The sequence below is a fragment of the Mirounga leonina genome, unplaced genomic scaffold (assembly GCF_011800145.1).
Source record: "Mirounga leonina isolate KUSES-001 unplaced genomic scaffold, KU_Mleo_1.0 Mir_127, whole genome shotgun sequence".
In the NCBI taxonomy this organism is placed as follows: Eukaryota; Metazoa; Chordata; class Mammalia; order Carnivora; family Phocidae; genus Mirounga; species Mirounga leonina.
The window spans coordinates 69,154,821-69,168,677 of record NW_023270316.1 but is presented as its reverse complement, the minus strand read 5'-3'; the positions used below and the strand labels follow the sequence as shown (position 1 = coordinate 69,168,677).

At 39.9% G+C, this 13,857-nt stretch overlaps 1 protein-coding gene across 12 annotated transcripts in view; it reads left to right on the top strand.

Moving 5' to 3' along the window:
• FRY (FRY microtubule binding protein) overlaps positions 1–13,857 on the top strand; it is a 347,615-nt gene that overhangs the window by 222,567 nt on the left and 111,191 nt on the right. For all 12 annotated transcript variants that reach the window (XM_035003581.1, XM_035003580.1, XM_035003582.1 and 9 more), the window contains 6 exons: positions 3,991–4,249; positions 5,560–5,742; positions 8,331–8,417; positions 10,588–10,847; positions 11,281–11,470; positions 12,103–12,227. In XM_035003581.1, coding sequence (XP_034859472.1) covers positions 3,991–4,249; positions 5,560–5,742; positions 8,331–8,417; positions 10,588–10,847; positions 11,281–11,470; positions 12,103–12,227 — 1,104 coding nt within the window. The remainder of the gene's footprint in view (positions 1–3,990; positions 4,250–5,559; positions 5,743–8,330; positions 8,418–10,587; positions 10,848–11,280; positions 11,471–12,102; positions 12,228–13,857) is intronic.

Sequence of the window (13,857 nt, the reverse complement as noted above, 5' to 3'; positions counted from 1 at the left end):
CAGATGCTTAACTGACTGAGCTACCCAGGTGCCCCTTGGTTTTCTTTATAACTGGCAAAATAAGACCAACATTCACACCAGCCCTCTATCCCCAACCCCCAGCTCAGTTCCCTGAATAAGGAGTTTCAAGGATATGTCCCACATGACTGTCCCCAAGGCCCCTTCCCAGCATTTCAAGTAATGGCTAAATCACAGATACTCTAACTTCAGACTTCTGTTAGTGTGTTTAGCATGACAATGTTGTGTGGAATGAACCGGTAAACCCCTTTCTCCAAGTTACTGCATTTTTTATTTTGTGTATTGCTCAGCCCACTTTTAATGGCCAAGTGTGAGGGATCTTTCTACTTAGGCTCCATGGAAGCTCCACAGGCCCTCCTGACATCACGATAAGATCCCTGGGGAGGATTTCCTTCCTGCTCTCATAGAGCCTGCCCTTCCCAGTTGTCTGGGTGCTCCCAAGATTCTCCACATAGGAGGGGAGCTTACTTGTGTCCTTGGCCATAGGCATCGTTTTTCTCTGACTGTCCTCCCAGGTGTTTCCTGCTCTGTCCCTTGACCACAGGAAGGACCTTTCCCTCAACGGTCTACAGGCTCCCATCCTCTGTCACTTCCCGCAAGACTACATATTCACGAAGGGGTTGCTGTTCAGCTTCTGCCTCCCCCTTTCAACAATTTGTCATGAGGTTGTGAGAATCAAATAATGCATATAAATAATTTCACATAGTGCCTAGAACACAGTAAGCTCTCAGCAAATGTTAGTTATTATTTTTAGGCATCTTTACATTTGAATAACAGATTATGCCATGATGTACAACGTACAATGCGTTTTCATGCACACATTTAAGCTGGGCACACATTTATTCCTATTTTCAGAGAAGGAAATTTGAACTTCAGAAGAGTAAAGTTGGTTGCCCAAATGTACAGAATTTTCCTGCAGCCAAATGGCAGTGACAAATGTCATTGGTTTGATTCAAAGTGACAGATAAACACTATTTATGCTGTGTTTCCTTATAATTTGTGGCAATTTATGAAGTAATGCACACACAATTCCACAATCTTCTGTGGTACCTGAAAAATATTTGTCATTTAGCATTTACCATTCGCTTTTCAGTATATGTCTGTACAGTGGAAGGTGGCTGGTTGTTTTGAGTAGCTAACTGAGAACTATAGTCTTAATTGTATATATTGCTTCAATAAACCACTTAATCTTATTTCTTTAATCTATTTTATTTTAATTGAGATGCAGTTCAGAGCACTGTGCATAGATGGAAGTTCATTCTTTAATACCTGCAGAGAATACATTCCAACCACTTCTGGCGAACTATTCCAAAGGCTAACCATCCACCTGTCAGCATATCCCTCCTTTTGGAAACCACTGTCTCCTGGGCTTCACTATAAAACCATTTCTCCCTCTGCTGCCCTTGGTGATATTACAGGACAGCGAGTTCCTCACCTCTTCCTAACAACCATTTGTTTATCCTGCCACAGTTAAGAATGGGCAGTTTCTCCTAATGGATCTTTTTCTTCTGAATTTGGTTTGTGAATTTGAAATCACTTCCTTCTGACTCGTGTACCTGTACACAACAAAATTATTCAAAAGTACTAAGCTGATCCCATGTGAATCTGAAGCTCACCTTTATGGAAGTATTTTCCACTGGAAGTCATCTATAGAAGCTTATTCTCTAAAACATTCAGGACCATAGATAGGTATAAATATAATAAATAGAAATGATGAACTTAAGATGGGAAGATGACTTCAAGTGTTTTTTATAAATTAGCATTTTTTTGTTTTATTTGTTTGTTATAAACTAGTATTTTTAAACCATGGGCTGCAAAATGACTCAAGGCTGTTGTTTATAGAGTAATGTTTCCTCCCAAATGGGTGGGCTTTAGGCCCTTTACCCCAGCTTTAACTCAAATTTTGTGTTATACTTAAAATTGGGGGGAAAAAAATACAGGGGCTGATTAAAACACAAACTTTGTAAATTCCTGCCATAGACAGTCCTTAATTGGAAGCCCAGGGTAAAAGCTTCTACATTTTCCTTCAGCAACTGTGATCCCCACAAAAACTTTAGACTTTGTGGGCTAAGTCTAACCTGAAGAATCAGCTTAGATCTTCCTTCTCAGCAACTTCCTAGAACATCACTTGCTTTTGGAGCAAGAAATATGTTTTCCCTGACTTGATATATATCTGCTCATTAATGAGCTTTATGCCTGGTTTACAGTGTCAAATTTGGACCAGTTAGTGTGCTTTATGCTTCAGAGAATAAGGAAGGTGTTTGCTTTTCAAGTTTTGAAATCATGTTTATTCAAAAACATAGGACTATACCAGACTTGTTTAGATTAAGGGTTACAAGTCCTGGGCTGGAATCCTAGACTTTGAGGAAGTTCCTACACGGTCTGGGTCCAAGTGTTTTCTTCCCTTCATTGAGGGTACTATCTACCCCGTTTGTGGGGGCCCCCAATGACTCAGCCATTTTCTTCTCTGACATTGAACGCCTCTGGGCTGCTGAGTGCTGGAAGTTCTATCTCCTCGGTGTCTTTGATCTGTCTCCCTTTCTCACTACTTCTCTGCCTTGGGCCAACCGCCCCCCCCCACCACCACCACCAGCTTGTTCCTAAGTCACTGCAGTGACCTCCTAGCTGGTCTCTGCCCCAACTCTAGTTGCTTCTCCAAGGCATCCTCCATATTCCTGCCTATTTTTTGTTTCAGATGTGAATCTAATCATGTTATTTCCCCTATATCTTTCAAGATACAGCTCATTTTTTTTCTAATAATAATAGCTACCAGTTACTGAGTGTTTGCTACACACTCAGTGTGGTGGTACATGCTGCATGTGGGTCATCTTCATGAACCTCACAACAAGTTTATGAAATGCAAGTATAATTATTGTCCCTGTTTCCCAAATGAGGCTCTGAGGCTTAGAGAGATTGACTAACTAGCACAAGGTTACATAGCTAGTAAGTGAAGAGGCAAGACACTGCGCTGGACATTCTGATTCCAGAGCACACACCCTTAACCCCGTCCCTAATGTATTGCCTCCCTGGGTGGCCTGCAGACCCTTCACTGAGCTGCCCCTGCTTCCTCTCTAGCACCATTTCACTCCTTGCTCCTGCAAGCTCCCCAGCCAATAGACACAGCCCTACTGAACTCCATATCCGAAGGGGTGTGTGTCCAAATCTCAGGAGGTCTCAAAAATATTTGTTTCTTAAATAAATGAATAAAAGAACCTATAAAACATGATGTTAACTGATGGTTCATACCAATGTCATGACTTAATATTATTATGGTATTATAGGTTATACCACCAATACCCAAGTTGACTTGGGTTTTCTCAACCTTGACACTATTGACATTTTGGTCTAGATAATTCTTTGTCGTAGGGAGTTGTCCTGTGCATTTTAGGATGTTTAGCCACATCAGTAGGTTCTGCTTACTAGAGAGATGATGGAAGCACTCTCGGAGTTGTGACAATCAATAATGTCTCTAGACATTACCAAATATCCCTTGGTGAGGCAAAACCAATTGTGGACCATTAATCTAACCCTTAATTGCTCATTTTCACTGAACTTCTGGATAAGTCCCTTAGTTTCTCTGGTACTCAGTTTTCTTATCCTTAAAAGTGATAGGGTTTGATACTAATTTATTCTGTAGTCAACATTAAAAAGTATTCAGGTATCGCTGAATGCCAGGTAATATTTTAGATTCCATCCTGAAATGAAAAAAGGACATTAGTGAAAAACTACTGAAATCTGAATAAAATCTGTAGTTTAGTTAATAGCATTGCACCCAGGTTAATTCCTTAGCTCTGAGAAAAGTACCCTGGTTCTATAAGGTGTCAACATGAGGGTAGCTGAATGAAGAATAGACGAGAGGGTGACCCATTCTTGAGACATGAATAAAAGCAGAGAGCTCTATTTGTTCCATCACAAATCTAAAAGAAACATTAATAAACTAAAGCCTTTTATTGTCTTTTACTTATTTCACAGGCTCTCTATTCATATGGACGATGAGCTGCGACATATTGCACAAAATTCTCTTCAGGGTTTACTTGTTGACTTCTCAGACTGGAGAGAAGATGTACTATTTGGCTTTACCAACTTCCTACTTCGGGAAGTCAATGACATGCATCACACGCTCCTTGATTCATCCCTGAAGTTACTGCTCCAGCTGCTCACCCAGTGGAAACTGGTCATACAAACTCAAGGAAAAGTCTATGAACAATCCAACAAGATCAGAAATTCAGAGGTGATTTTCACACTCTTCCCACCAATTTATATTTCCTAATATAGTATATGTGTAAATAAGTTGCAGCTTGGAGAACCTTTGGAGCTCTTACTTCCAGCTACCTAGGAAATTTCTCCCTGGTGGTGGCCCTTAATTTTTCCAACTTGGGTAAATTGTGACCAAGAAACTCAGGGTTGATATACCATCAGGTTAGATTTGTTATCATTCACCAGGCCATTCAGAGAGTGGAAATTGCTTATTTCAGAGAATTATGATTATAAATCTCTAAGAGCAAATGACTGTAAGCATGGATATAGAGCCGGGTATGGATATGCCTATTGAGCTCGATATGGATATGTATATAAAAGTTAGCTGCCCACCAGTTGTTTTTTAATCCTAGCCTACAACATATTGGTTGCATTGTCCAATATCCATAGAGAAGAAAATGCAGTCTTATGGTTTCTTTATTCCTTCCCACCTCAGTCCTAAATGCTAAAAATGAATGACAACATTTTGAAGAGCAGGTTATGGAGAAGTTGTCAGAGGAGAACAAGGGCAGTGGTGAACTTGACATTGGCAATGAGCAGATGGAGACAGGGCCTGGCGAGGGAAGAGCACAGCTGAGATTCTGAGGAACATGGAAGCTCAGGGGAGTACAACAGCACTGGGGGAACAGCCAGGATCCCCGATCCTAGATCATTCCTGTTTCCCTGTGTTGTACACGTGCCAAAGGATGATAGGTAGAAAAACAAGGGTTATGTGAGCTTGTCAAAGGAGAACTGAAACGGATGTGGAATCTGCCCTGTTGTCTGGCTTGCTTTTGCTTTAGAGCTAGTTCGTTGTGGCTTGGGAACTTTCAGAACCCACCTCATAAATGTTCACACACCTAGATTAGAATCGAACACAAGAAACTAGTAAGTACGTGTGGTTAGAAAGTAAATGTTTGAAAATTCAATTGAATGGTCTCCTCATGTCTATAGTGCATCTGAGTCGAAACAAATGAGGCCACTTTGACTCAATTTATAGTGTCATCTCAAATGGTATATGGATGGAAGCTGGTTTGTTCTTATTAATATTAATAGCCTTTGAAAGTTCTCTCTTATCAGAGATAACAGATGGTTGATGGTATTCCAAAGTAACAATGGGTCAAAAGAAAAAAAGGGATCTATGATCTGTCATGAATAATAATGAATTTACAGTCCTGTCTGGTTATAAGTCATTGCAATTTAATATTATGAGATCACATGTACCAAAAGATGCACATATGAGTAGTTTCTTCTTCTTCAATTGTTATTTTTCTGAATATAGAATGTGTTCTTATTGCCCGACAGCTGATTGCAAATGGCTCCAGCCACAGAATTCAGTCGGAGCGGGGCCCCCACTGCAGCGTGCTTCACGCTGTGGAAGGCTTTGCTTTGGTTTTACTCTGCAGTTTCCAGGTGGCCACACGCAAACTGTCCGTTTTAATACTCAAGGAAATTCGAGCTTTATTTGTTGCCCTGGGTCAGCCTGAGGTATGGATTCTCCTTCTGAATTTTCTAATTCATTTCTTTCTTTTGAAGTTTAGATTAAAACCTGTGAATAATGCATTACAAGTTTATGTGCCTCCGTGTCACACATGATGTCAAAAAATATTCACCATGGGTTTTTGATTATGAAAGAGCACTCTTGATCTCCACGAGATATGTCATATATTCTGAGAGCAATAGAAAAGACCATTCCTGATTCTCCAAGAGGTTGTCCTTGGTTAAGCAGTGAAGAATTTTAAGATTAAGTCATAGATCATTTTCCTTCATAATGTTCAGCACACGTCAAATTAAGAAGACATTATTACATTTCTGTTAGAGAATGAACTTGAAAAAATAATGAGTTCCATTTTAAATGATCAAGGTATCAAACAGTCTGGCTAACTAAAATTTGTTTAATTTCAGTAATCTTAAAATTACAAGAAAATATGTCCTCTTGAGACAGGAGAAGTAAGCCAATTATTAAGCACAGTCGGCCAGCTAATGTCTGCGCTTGGTCAAGGGCTATATGCGCTTGTTCAGATGTGAAGGCTCATCACCTGCCAGCACAAGTGACCGAACCATAAGTTGCATAAGTTGATGAAAGAAGGACCAGCTTGTTATGTCACATACTTCAGAAAAATGCTACTTTCCATTTTCCTGTTTTAAATCCCTGAACTTGGTTTTCCGATCCACAAAATGGTCATTGTCTTTACCCAGTATTTTCAAATTCATCACAATCCTTTCTGTTCACTTTTCTTCAGATGGCTTGGTTATATATTTTAGGACATCTGTGGTATCTGGTAAATGGATATCCAAGACATGCTGTATTTTGGTAAACCTGCATTAAATCTCTAACTCTGGTAGGAATGATAATCATTACCATGGACGTGTCTGGCATCGTGCTGTGTGCTACACGTAGTATCTCACTTAACCTTCACAATAACCTAAAAATTAGTAGTATTTTACCCACTGTACAGATACAGAGGCTGAGGTTTAGGGAGATTAAATGCCTTAACCAAAAGTCAACAGGGAGGACATGACGCAGCCAGAACTGAAAGTCACATATATATGCCTCCAGAGCCCAGTGTTCTTTTTAAAGTACAGCTGACCATAATTGTTATATTAGTTTCAAGTATAAAACCCATGCTCTTAATTTCTATTCCAAGACTGTGTTAAGAACACTTCTCGGGCGCCTGGGTGGCTCAGTTGGTTAAGCGACTGCCTTCGGCTCAGGTCATGATCCCAGAGTCCTGGGATCGAGTCCCCCATCGGGCTCCCGGCTCAGCGGGGAGCCTGCTTCTCCCTCTGACCCTATCCCCTCTCATGCTGTTTCTCTCTCTCTGTCAAATAAATAAATAAACAAAATCTTTAAAAAAAACAGAACACTTCTCATACGTTGCTCTCGTCTACCAGCCACAACCTTGTTTTCGTACAATTTTTTTTTTTTAATTGAGGTGTCATTGACCTACAAGATTATACTAGTTTCGGGTGTACAACATAATGAACCTATATTTATTTACACTGTGAAATGATCCCCACCATAAGTCCAGTTAACATCCGTCACCATACAGAGTTACAGAATTGTTTTCTTGTGATGAGAACTTTTAAGATCTCTCTTAGCACCTTTCACATATGTTACACGGTATTATCACCGATAGTCACCATGTAGTACATTATATCCCCGTGACTTACTTATTTGGTAGCTGGAAGTTTTTACCTTTTGACTCCCTTCACACATTTCACCCACCCCACAACCACCAATCTGTTCTCTGTATCTATGAGCTTGTGTGTTTTTTTTTTCCCAGGCACAATTGTTTTGTAACCATTCTCATTCATACATGAATAATGGTATTCCAAGACTTTCCTGTAAGGCTTCTAAAGTAGATAATTTTATAATTCTGAGCTTCTCTATAATAAAGGGTGGCAAACATATCCATATCCATATATGGATACACACACATGCAAACACCCACCCACACACACACACACACACACATATATGTAATATGTACACTGTTTGTGTAGAAGAATTTTCCATAAGATGCTCTCTCCCATACTCTGCAGTTTGCTTCTTTTACCAAATAGCTGTACACAACAAAGATACCACAGAGTGTGTGGTCAGTCTCCAGTGCATTTTCTTTGGAACTAAAATTCAATCGCAGTCAACAATTTATCAGTTATTTTAGCAGAGGAGTGACTCAAGCAAGTAGCCTTTTAGTGGTCCGGCAGCCATATTCTTCTGGGGTTTCCATCCCTAAAATTTCATGACAATATGAACCCTCTGCTGGATGATGTATGGCACCAGTGTTTAGATCCTTGCATACATGTGCAACTTATTGAAATTCAAGTCCGTGTCTTTTCAGTACAACGTGAAGTTGGAGCTCTAACCATCTTCCACTGAAACTTGAAAGATTAAACTCAGAATCACAGGGAATTTTATCTACTACCTTTCACCATCTTGGCACTCACTCTTCTGTGACAAAACCCTTATCACTATCTTGCAAGCTGTTCTGCTTCATGTACCAAACAAACGCAGTGGGGTGGGTGGGAAGGATTCTTTTTCCCATGGAGAGTAATTGCCCACCCTTTTACAGGACGATGACAGGCCTATGATTGATGTCATGGATCAGCTAAGTTCGTCCATTCTCGAAAGTTTCATTCATGTAGCAGTTTCAGATTCGGTAAGTACTGATTCCTGATTGTTCTCAAGTGTAAGCTCCGGACCTATCTGAAAAAGAGAGACAAAGAAAAATGATGTGGAAGAATTCTGGGGTTTCGTGTCAGATAATAAACTGACACAACAGTACTTGTGAAAACAAGACAAGGTTTTCAGATACTAGCTTAGGAAACGTTCAGATAAAGTTCAAACAAAATTTGAACCTTAGGAGTATAGATATTTTACAAACAGCAATTTCAAGAAAAATTGCTCAAGATTCTTTAACTTTAACTCTTTATTTATCATGCTCATATCATGCTCAACACCATTATGTAACTTACACGTGATGCTTTAGACAGTTTACAGTGTGCTTTCATATTTATTATCTTTTTTGACCCTCCTAGGTACTGAAACTCAAAAAATATTAAGGGGCGGGGCCATAGTCACACAGAGAAGTGTTAGGGCCCGGACTTGACCCTAGTTGGACTCCGAATCTAGGACACCTTTATCTGTCAGTCAAATACATTCTTCCCTTTTTAAATAGCATATTGGCAACTTTCAATTTCCTGAACAAATTAAAGGGAAATTGATACTGATATTAATTATCTGATTTTTTAAAAAATCAGTCTAGTGCAGGAAAGGGACCTGGATTAATTTCAGCTCACTAGCTAAAAAGAGGCAGCGCAGATCGGGGACCATTCACAGCATCCACATTGTTGATGCCCCTTGTATCTTCTTGTCAAATAACTATAAATGAACACAGACATATCTGACAAATAGCTATAAATGAATACAAGGCCTTTTCGTGGTCTCTTTCTGAGACTGAGCACAGATCCCTACCTTTAGTGGCCCTGTTCTTGCTTATGGTTGTAGTGCTAACGATCATTCCTCAAACTATTAAGCCGGGCCGGGCAGACTTTCACAGTAATATTGCATAACCCTACTTCTTTTAGAAATTCAGTTTGGGTTAACATGGAATGGAGGAGTCAAGTTTAATTGTCTTATAGCCATATTTCCTTGCCTGCAGATGATATTCATGTGATTATGTTCTGTTTATCAGGATCAAAATCTTGAGCCAGGGGTTACTAGATCAGCAATACAGCACTTAGGAAGATACACAGAAAAGGGGGAAGTGGGATGTGCCCGCTTTGTACCAGGTGTTTCTACGTTCCTTATCTCACTTAGTTCACCTAAAGATTAGGTGAGATTAGCATTATAATTCCCAAGTCATAAATTAGTATCTCCCAGACAGAGACTCTGGGATGGTCAGTATTCTTCCCAGGTCACAAGCTTTGGGTGGAGTCTGTGTTGGAACCTCCTCTCTGGTTCTGAAGCTCAGGCTGTGCCCCCCTAGAGCCCATTAACCACTGAGATCACTAGTGACGCACCCATACCCAGGGGAACCTGTAAACCTAGCAGATCATAAGGGTCATTTTAACTGCCCGACAGTCATAAAGGTAATTGTCTCTCCTGGTACCACTGCTGAATTATTTGAAACTTGGTCTTCTCTAAACTTTGATATTCTGGACTTAAAAGAGAATGACACATACAAACTTATATGAGGTATAGATCAAAAAAGTTTTAGAATGTAGTATTGTTTTGGCTTGATACCACAGGACAAGAATAAGTAGGTCCCTTACCTCAAAGATCATCCGTGAAATGCCCTTCATAAAAGGGATTGCATTTTGCCATCTCCCTAAGTCAAAGGGAAGGAAGTTTAGTCCAAGTAAAGATAAACAAGATTGTAGCTTTTAAAAGCCCAGGATATTAGTTACAGGGATAAAAACACATTGATGAATCTCAGAAGGTAATAATAGCTTTTAAAGAATTTTAAACGGCAAATCCAGGGTCGAGTTTAATTTAACTGAGGCCATATATTTTTCAACAAATATTTAATGAGCAGCTTCAGTGTCCTAATGCACAGTGCTGTGTGACGTTAAAACTGTACGAAATAGGACCCATGTCCCTAAACTCTGCCCTTCAGCTGCTTGCAGCCCAGCATAGGACACAGCAGTGGCCATAAACCAACATCCTATGGGGTAGGTGTGCGAAGGGTGTTTCAGATTCAAAGCCTGGCCCATTGCAGAGGCGGTCAGGAAAAGCAGTATGGACAAAGGGGCTTTTAGGCTGAGCCCCAGTGAGGACATGTAATTTACTGTTGAGCATTGATTCATTGCCTACTTCTTGCCCTGCAGGCAACATTACCGCTGACCCACAGTGTGGATCTGCAGTGGTTGGTGGAGTGGAACGCAGTCCTGGTCAATAGCCATTATGACGTGAAGAGCCCTTCCCATGTCTGGATATTCGCTCAGTCGGTCAAAGACCCCTGGGTTCTCTGCCTCTTCAGTTTCCTGCGGCAGGAGAACCTGCCCAAACACTGCCCCACAGCCCTCAGCTATGCCTGGCCATACGCCTTCACTCGGCTCCAGTCCGTCATGCCCCTGGTAGACCCCAAGTAAGGGAATTGTATGTCTTCCTCGGTGTTGTTGATCATTTGCCCTCTTACATTCTCCTTTTATCTAACAGATTGACATATTATAATCCTCTCTAGTTTCTGTGTTTCCTAATACAGACCCCTAAACATGGAGTAAAAACTGGTCAAAAGTTCTTTTTTTTTTTTTTTTCTTGTCCAGAGTTCGTGTTTTCTTTTCCTTAATAATCCCCAGTATAGACTGTCAGACCCTTACTGGTGAAAACAGTCTTCAAGTTCTATTTAACTTCCCATCCAGTAGAGACATTCCCTGTCCAGATTGTTCTTAACAGCATAGACAAGCCTTGACAGACAGTTGTTCAACTCTATTTGAGCCCTTCCTAGGATCTTTATTTAATAAGTGATATTTAAAGTCCAGAACTTACTTTCACTCCTGTTTTCAAATCCGTATTTCTAGTAGCCCAATTAATGCCAAGAAAACCAGCACTGCCGGCAGTGGAGACAATTATGTTACCTTGTGGAGAAATTACCTTATTCTTTGTTTTGGAGTTGCAAAACCCAGTATCATGAGCCCGGGACACTTAAGAGCGTCCACTCCAGAAATCATGGCGACCACACCTGATGGTACAGTGAGCTACGATAACAAGGTGACGTGACATGCTTCAGAAGAATTATTCTGTAAGGTTTTTTTTTAGCTTGTTTGTCTAGAGTTCACAGTGCACATTGCACTGTGCCTGCCATCTGGAGTCTGTGGGATCAGATTTTCATCCTACACATTTCTAAATTCCATTGAGCGTTGATGTGCATAATTTATTATTCCTTCCTGACAAGTGGGAGAACTGAAGATAAAGAGAAGTTAAGAAACTTGCTTAAACCATAGAGTGACTTATATTTATTAGCGCCCTGAGGTTTGGTTCCTGCCCTACAAACCACATTTCTCTCACTCTTCGCCAAGTATTTGCCCTTAAACCATGCCTTGATTAAATGATCTTGTTAAGAATGGTTTTGTTGACTTAATTGTTTTTTTTTTTAAAAAGAAGACGTGATAAAAATATTCTTTAGAATTTGTGTCCCAGGTAAAAAATCCATTCATTGCGCCGTTTTGAAATTGATGTCTGTCTGTGGTTTTTTTTTTTTTTTTTCTTTCTTTCTGAAATGATGGCAGTGCTTTGGGATATGGTTTAATACTTTGAAACTGTTATAATGGAATCATCATTTGATTAAAGGAAGCATCAGTTACCATGTTACCTCTTTTTCACTTTTAATCAACTTGTTTCAGGCCATAGGTACCCCATCGGTGGGAGTTCTGTTAAAGCAACTGGTGCCTTTGATGAGACTAGAGGGCATTGAGATCACAGAGTCCTTAGTTTTAGGATTTGGAAGAACAAATTCCCTTGTTTTCAGGTACGGTCATCTCAATGAGGTCTTCTAAATTCATTCCTGGTGCTGCTCTCATTAATTTTTAGTTCCTGTTTTTAACTTGAGTTTGAGTTTGTGTTTGCGTGTTGGCATGTGCCTGGGGAGTTTATAGGCTTTGCGCCATTTCCTTTGTGTCCACTTGGCTTGACGTGCATGGAGCAAGCATCCTCGTGACTGCCTTCGCTTGTCTCCTGTGGTCCTTGCAGCTTTGATTTGACATCTCAGATTTTATCTCATGTGCGCAAGCTTCTTTTAGAGAACCATAAGTGAAGATAATTCAGTGTCCATCGCCAGTGAGCCAGACTGTTCAGAGGCTTTGCTGTCAGAACAATGAGGTCTGCTCATCGGCCGTTTATAAATGCAACAGGCTCTCACAGCTTAAGCATTGACAGAACCCTTTCAGGAGTATTCTGTTACACTGGCCCATCTCTTTAGAAGGTGCTTTAGCTGCCTTAATAGAACCATCATGTCTCACTTTCTGGATTCCTTACTCATTTCACACCTTTAATCAAATAACCATTCCATCTGAGGCAGTGTCAAAGCCTTTTGAAAGAGCCATCGTAAAGTCTTAGCTCGGGCTGCCTCCAGTGACTTCAGCAAAGCAATGAGCGCCTATAAGCACAATTAAAATCCTGACTTTTTTTACATAGATAGAAAGGGAAAGTTCCGAGCATCTGCGAGAAACCCTATTTGAAAAAGAAAAATTAATGAGACATTTTAGAGGCCATTGAAAAAAAAAATCCGTTACATTATTCACATATACAGTCAGATTTTATTCTTAAAAAAATAGTGAGTTCTGATACTTGAGTGACAGCTAGCCAGTGTTTTACTCCTTACTACTTAAGTAGTTAAGACAAAGAATCATGTAGAAATACTACAGGAAAATAAGAAAAACAATTCCTGGAATTACCTAACATTCTTTCCCAAAGAGCCTAAGAACCTAACATTCTTTCCCAGGGACATGTGCTCTTGTACATCTTACCCCCTCAATATTCCTCAGGGTGGCTAAGATTATATAATTTATCAGCCATGTGGGTCTGGAAAACGTAATGTCTCTGGGCCTCAGTTCCCTCACCTGTAAAATTGTTACAATAAATAAAAATAAAACGTATCTAATAAAAAAGAAAAATTATAATTTTAGAATCAATCTTACAGAGTGAGAGGATTAAATGTAAAAATGTATGAAAAAAATTAAAAAATAAAAAATGTATGCAGTAAATATTCAGCAAATGGTTGCTGTTGGAGGAGATCATTAATACATTGATGAAGAAATGCTGGCATCTGTGTTAGAGAAATCTGAAATGGAATGCAGGTTTTCTGTCTCTCGGCACAGAATGCCATGAAGTGTACCTTCCTAACTTCGGATTTCCCTGGAGGATGATGTCTAATAGCACAAAACATCCAGCCAGAATATTGCAAGGTGCTCAGGCATAAAATACTTGGCAGCAGGCTAGAGCTCATAATTTTGTTGTCTTGACATAGCAGTTCATAAATTATTTCCCAAAGAAGACAAATAATTAGATTCACGGATAGAAAGCTGAGAACTGGAGATAATGGGAACAAGTGAAAGATAGATAGATAGATAGATAGATAGATAGATAGATAGATAGATAGA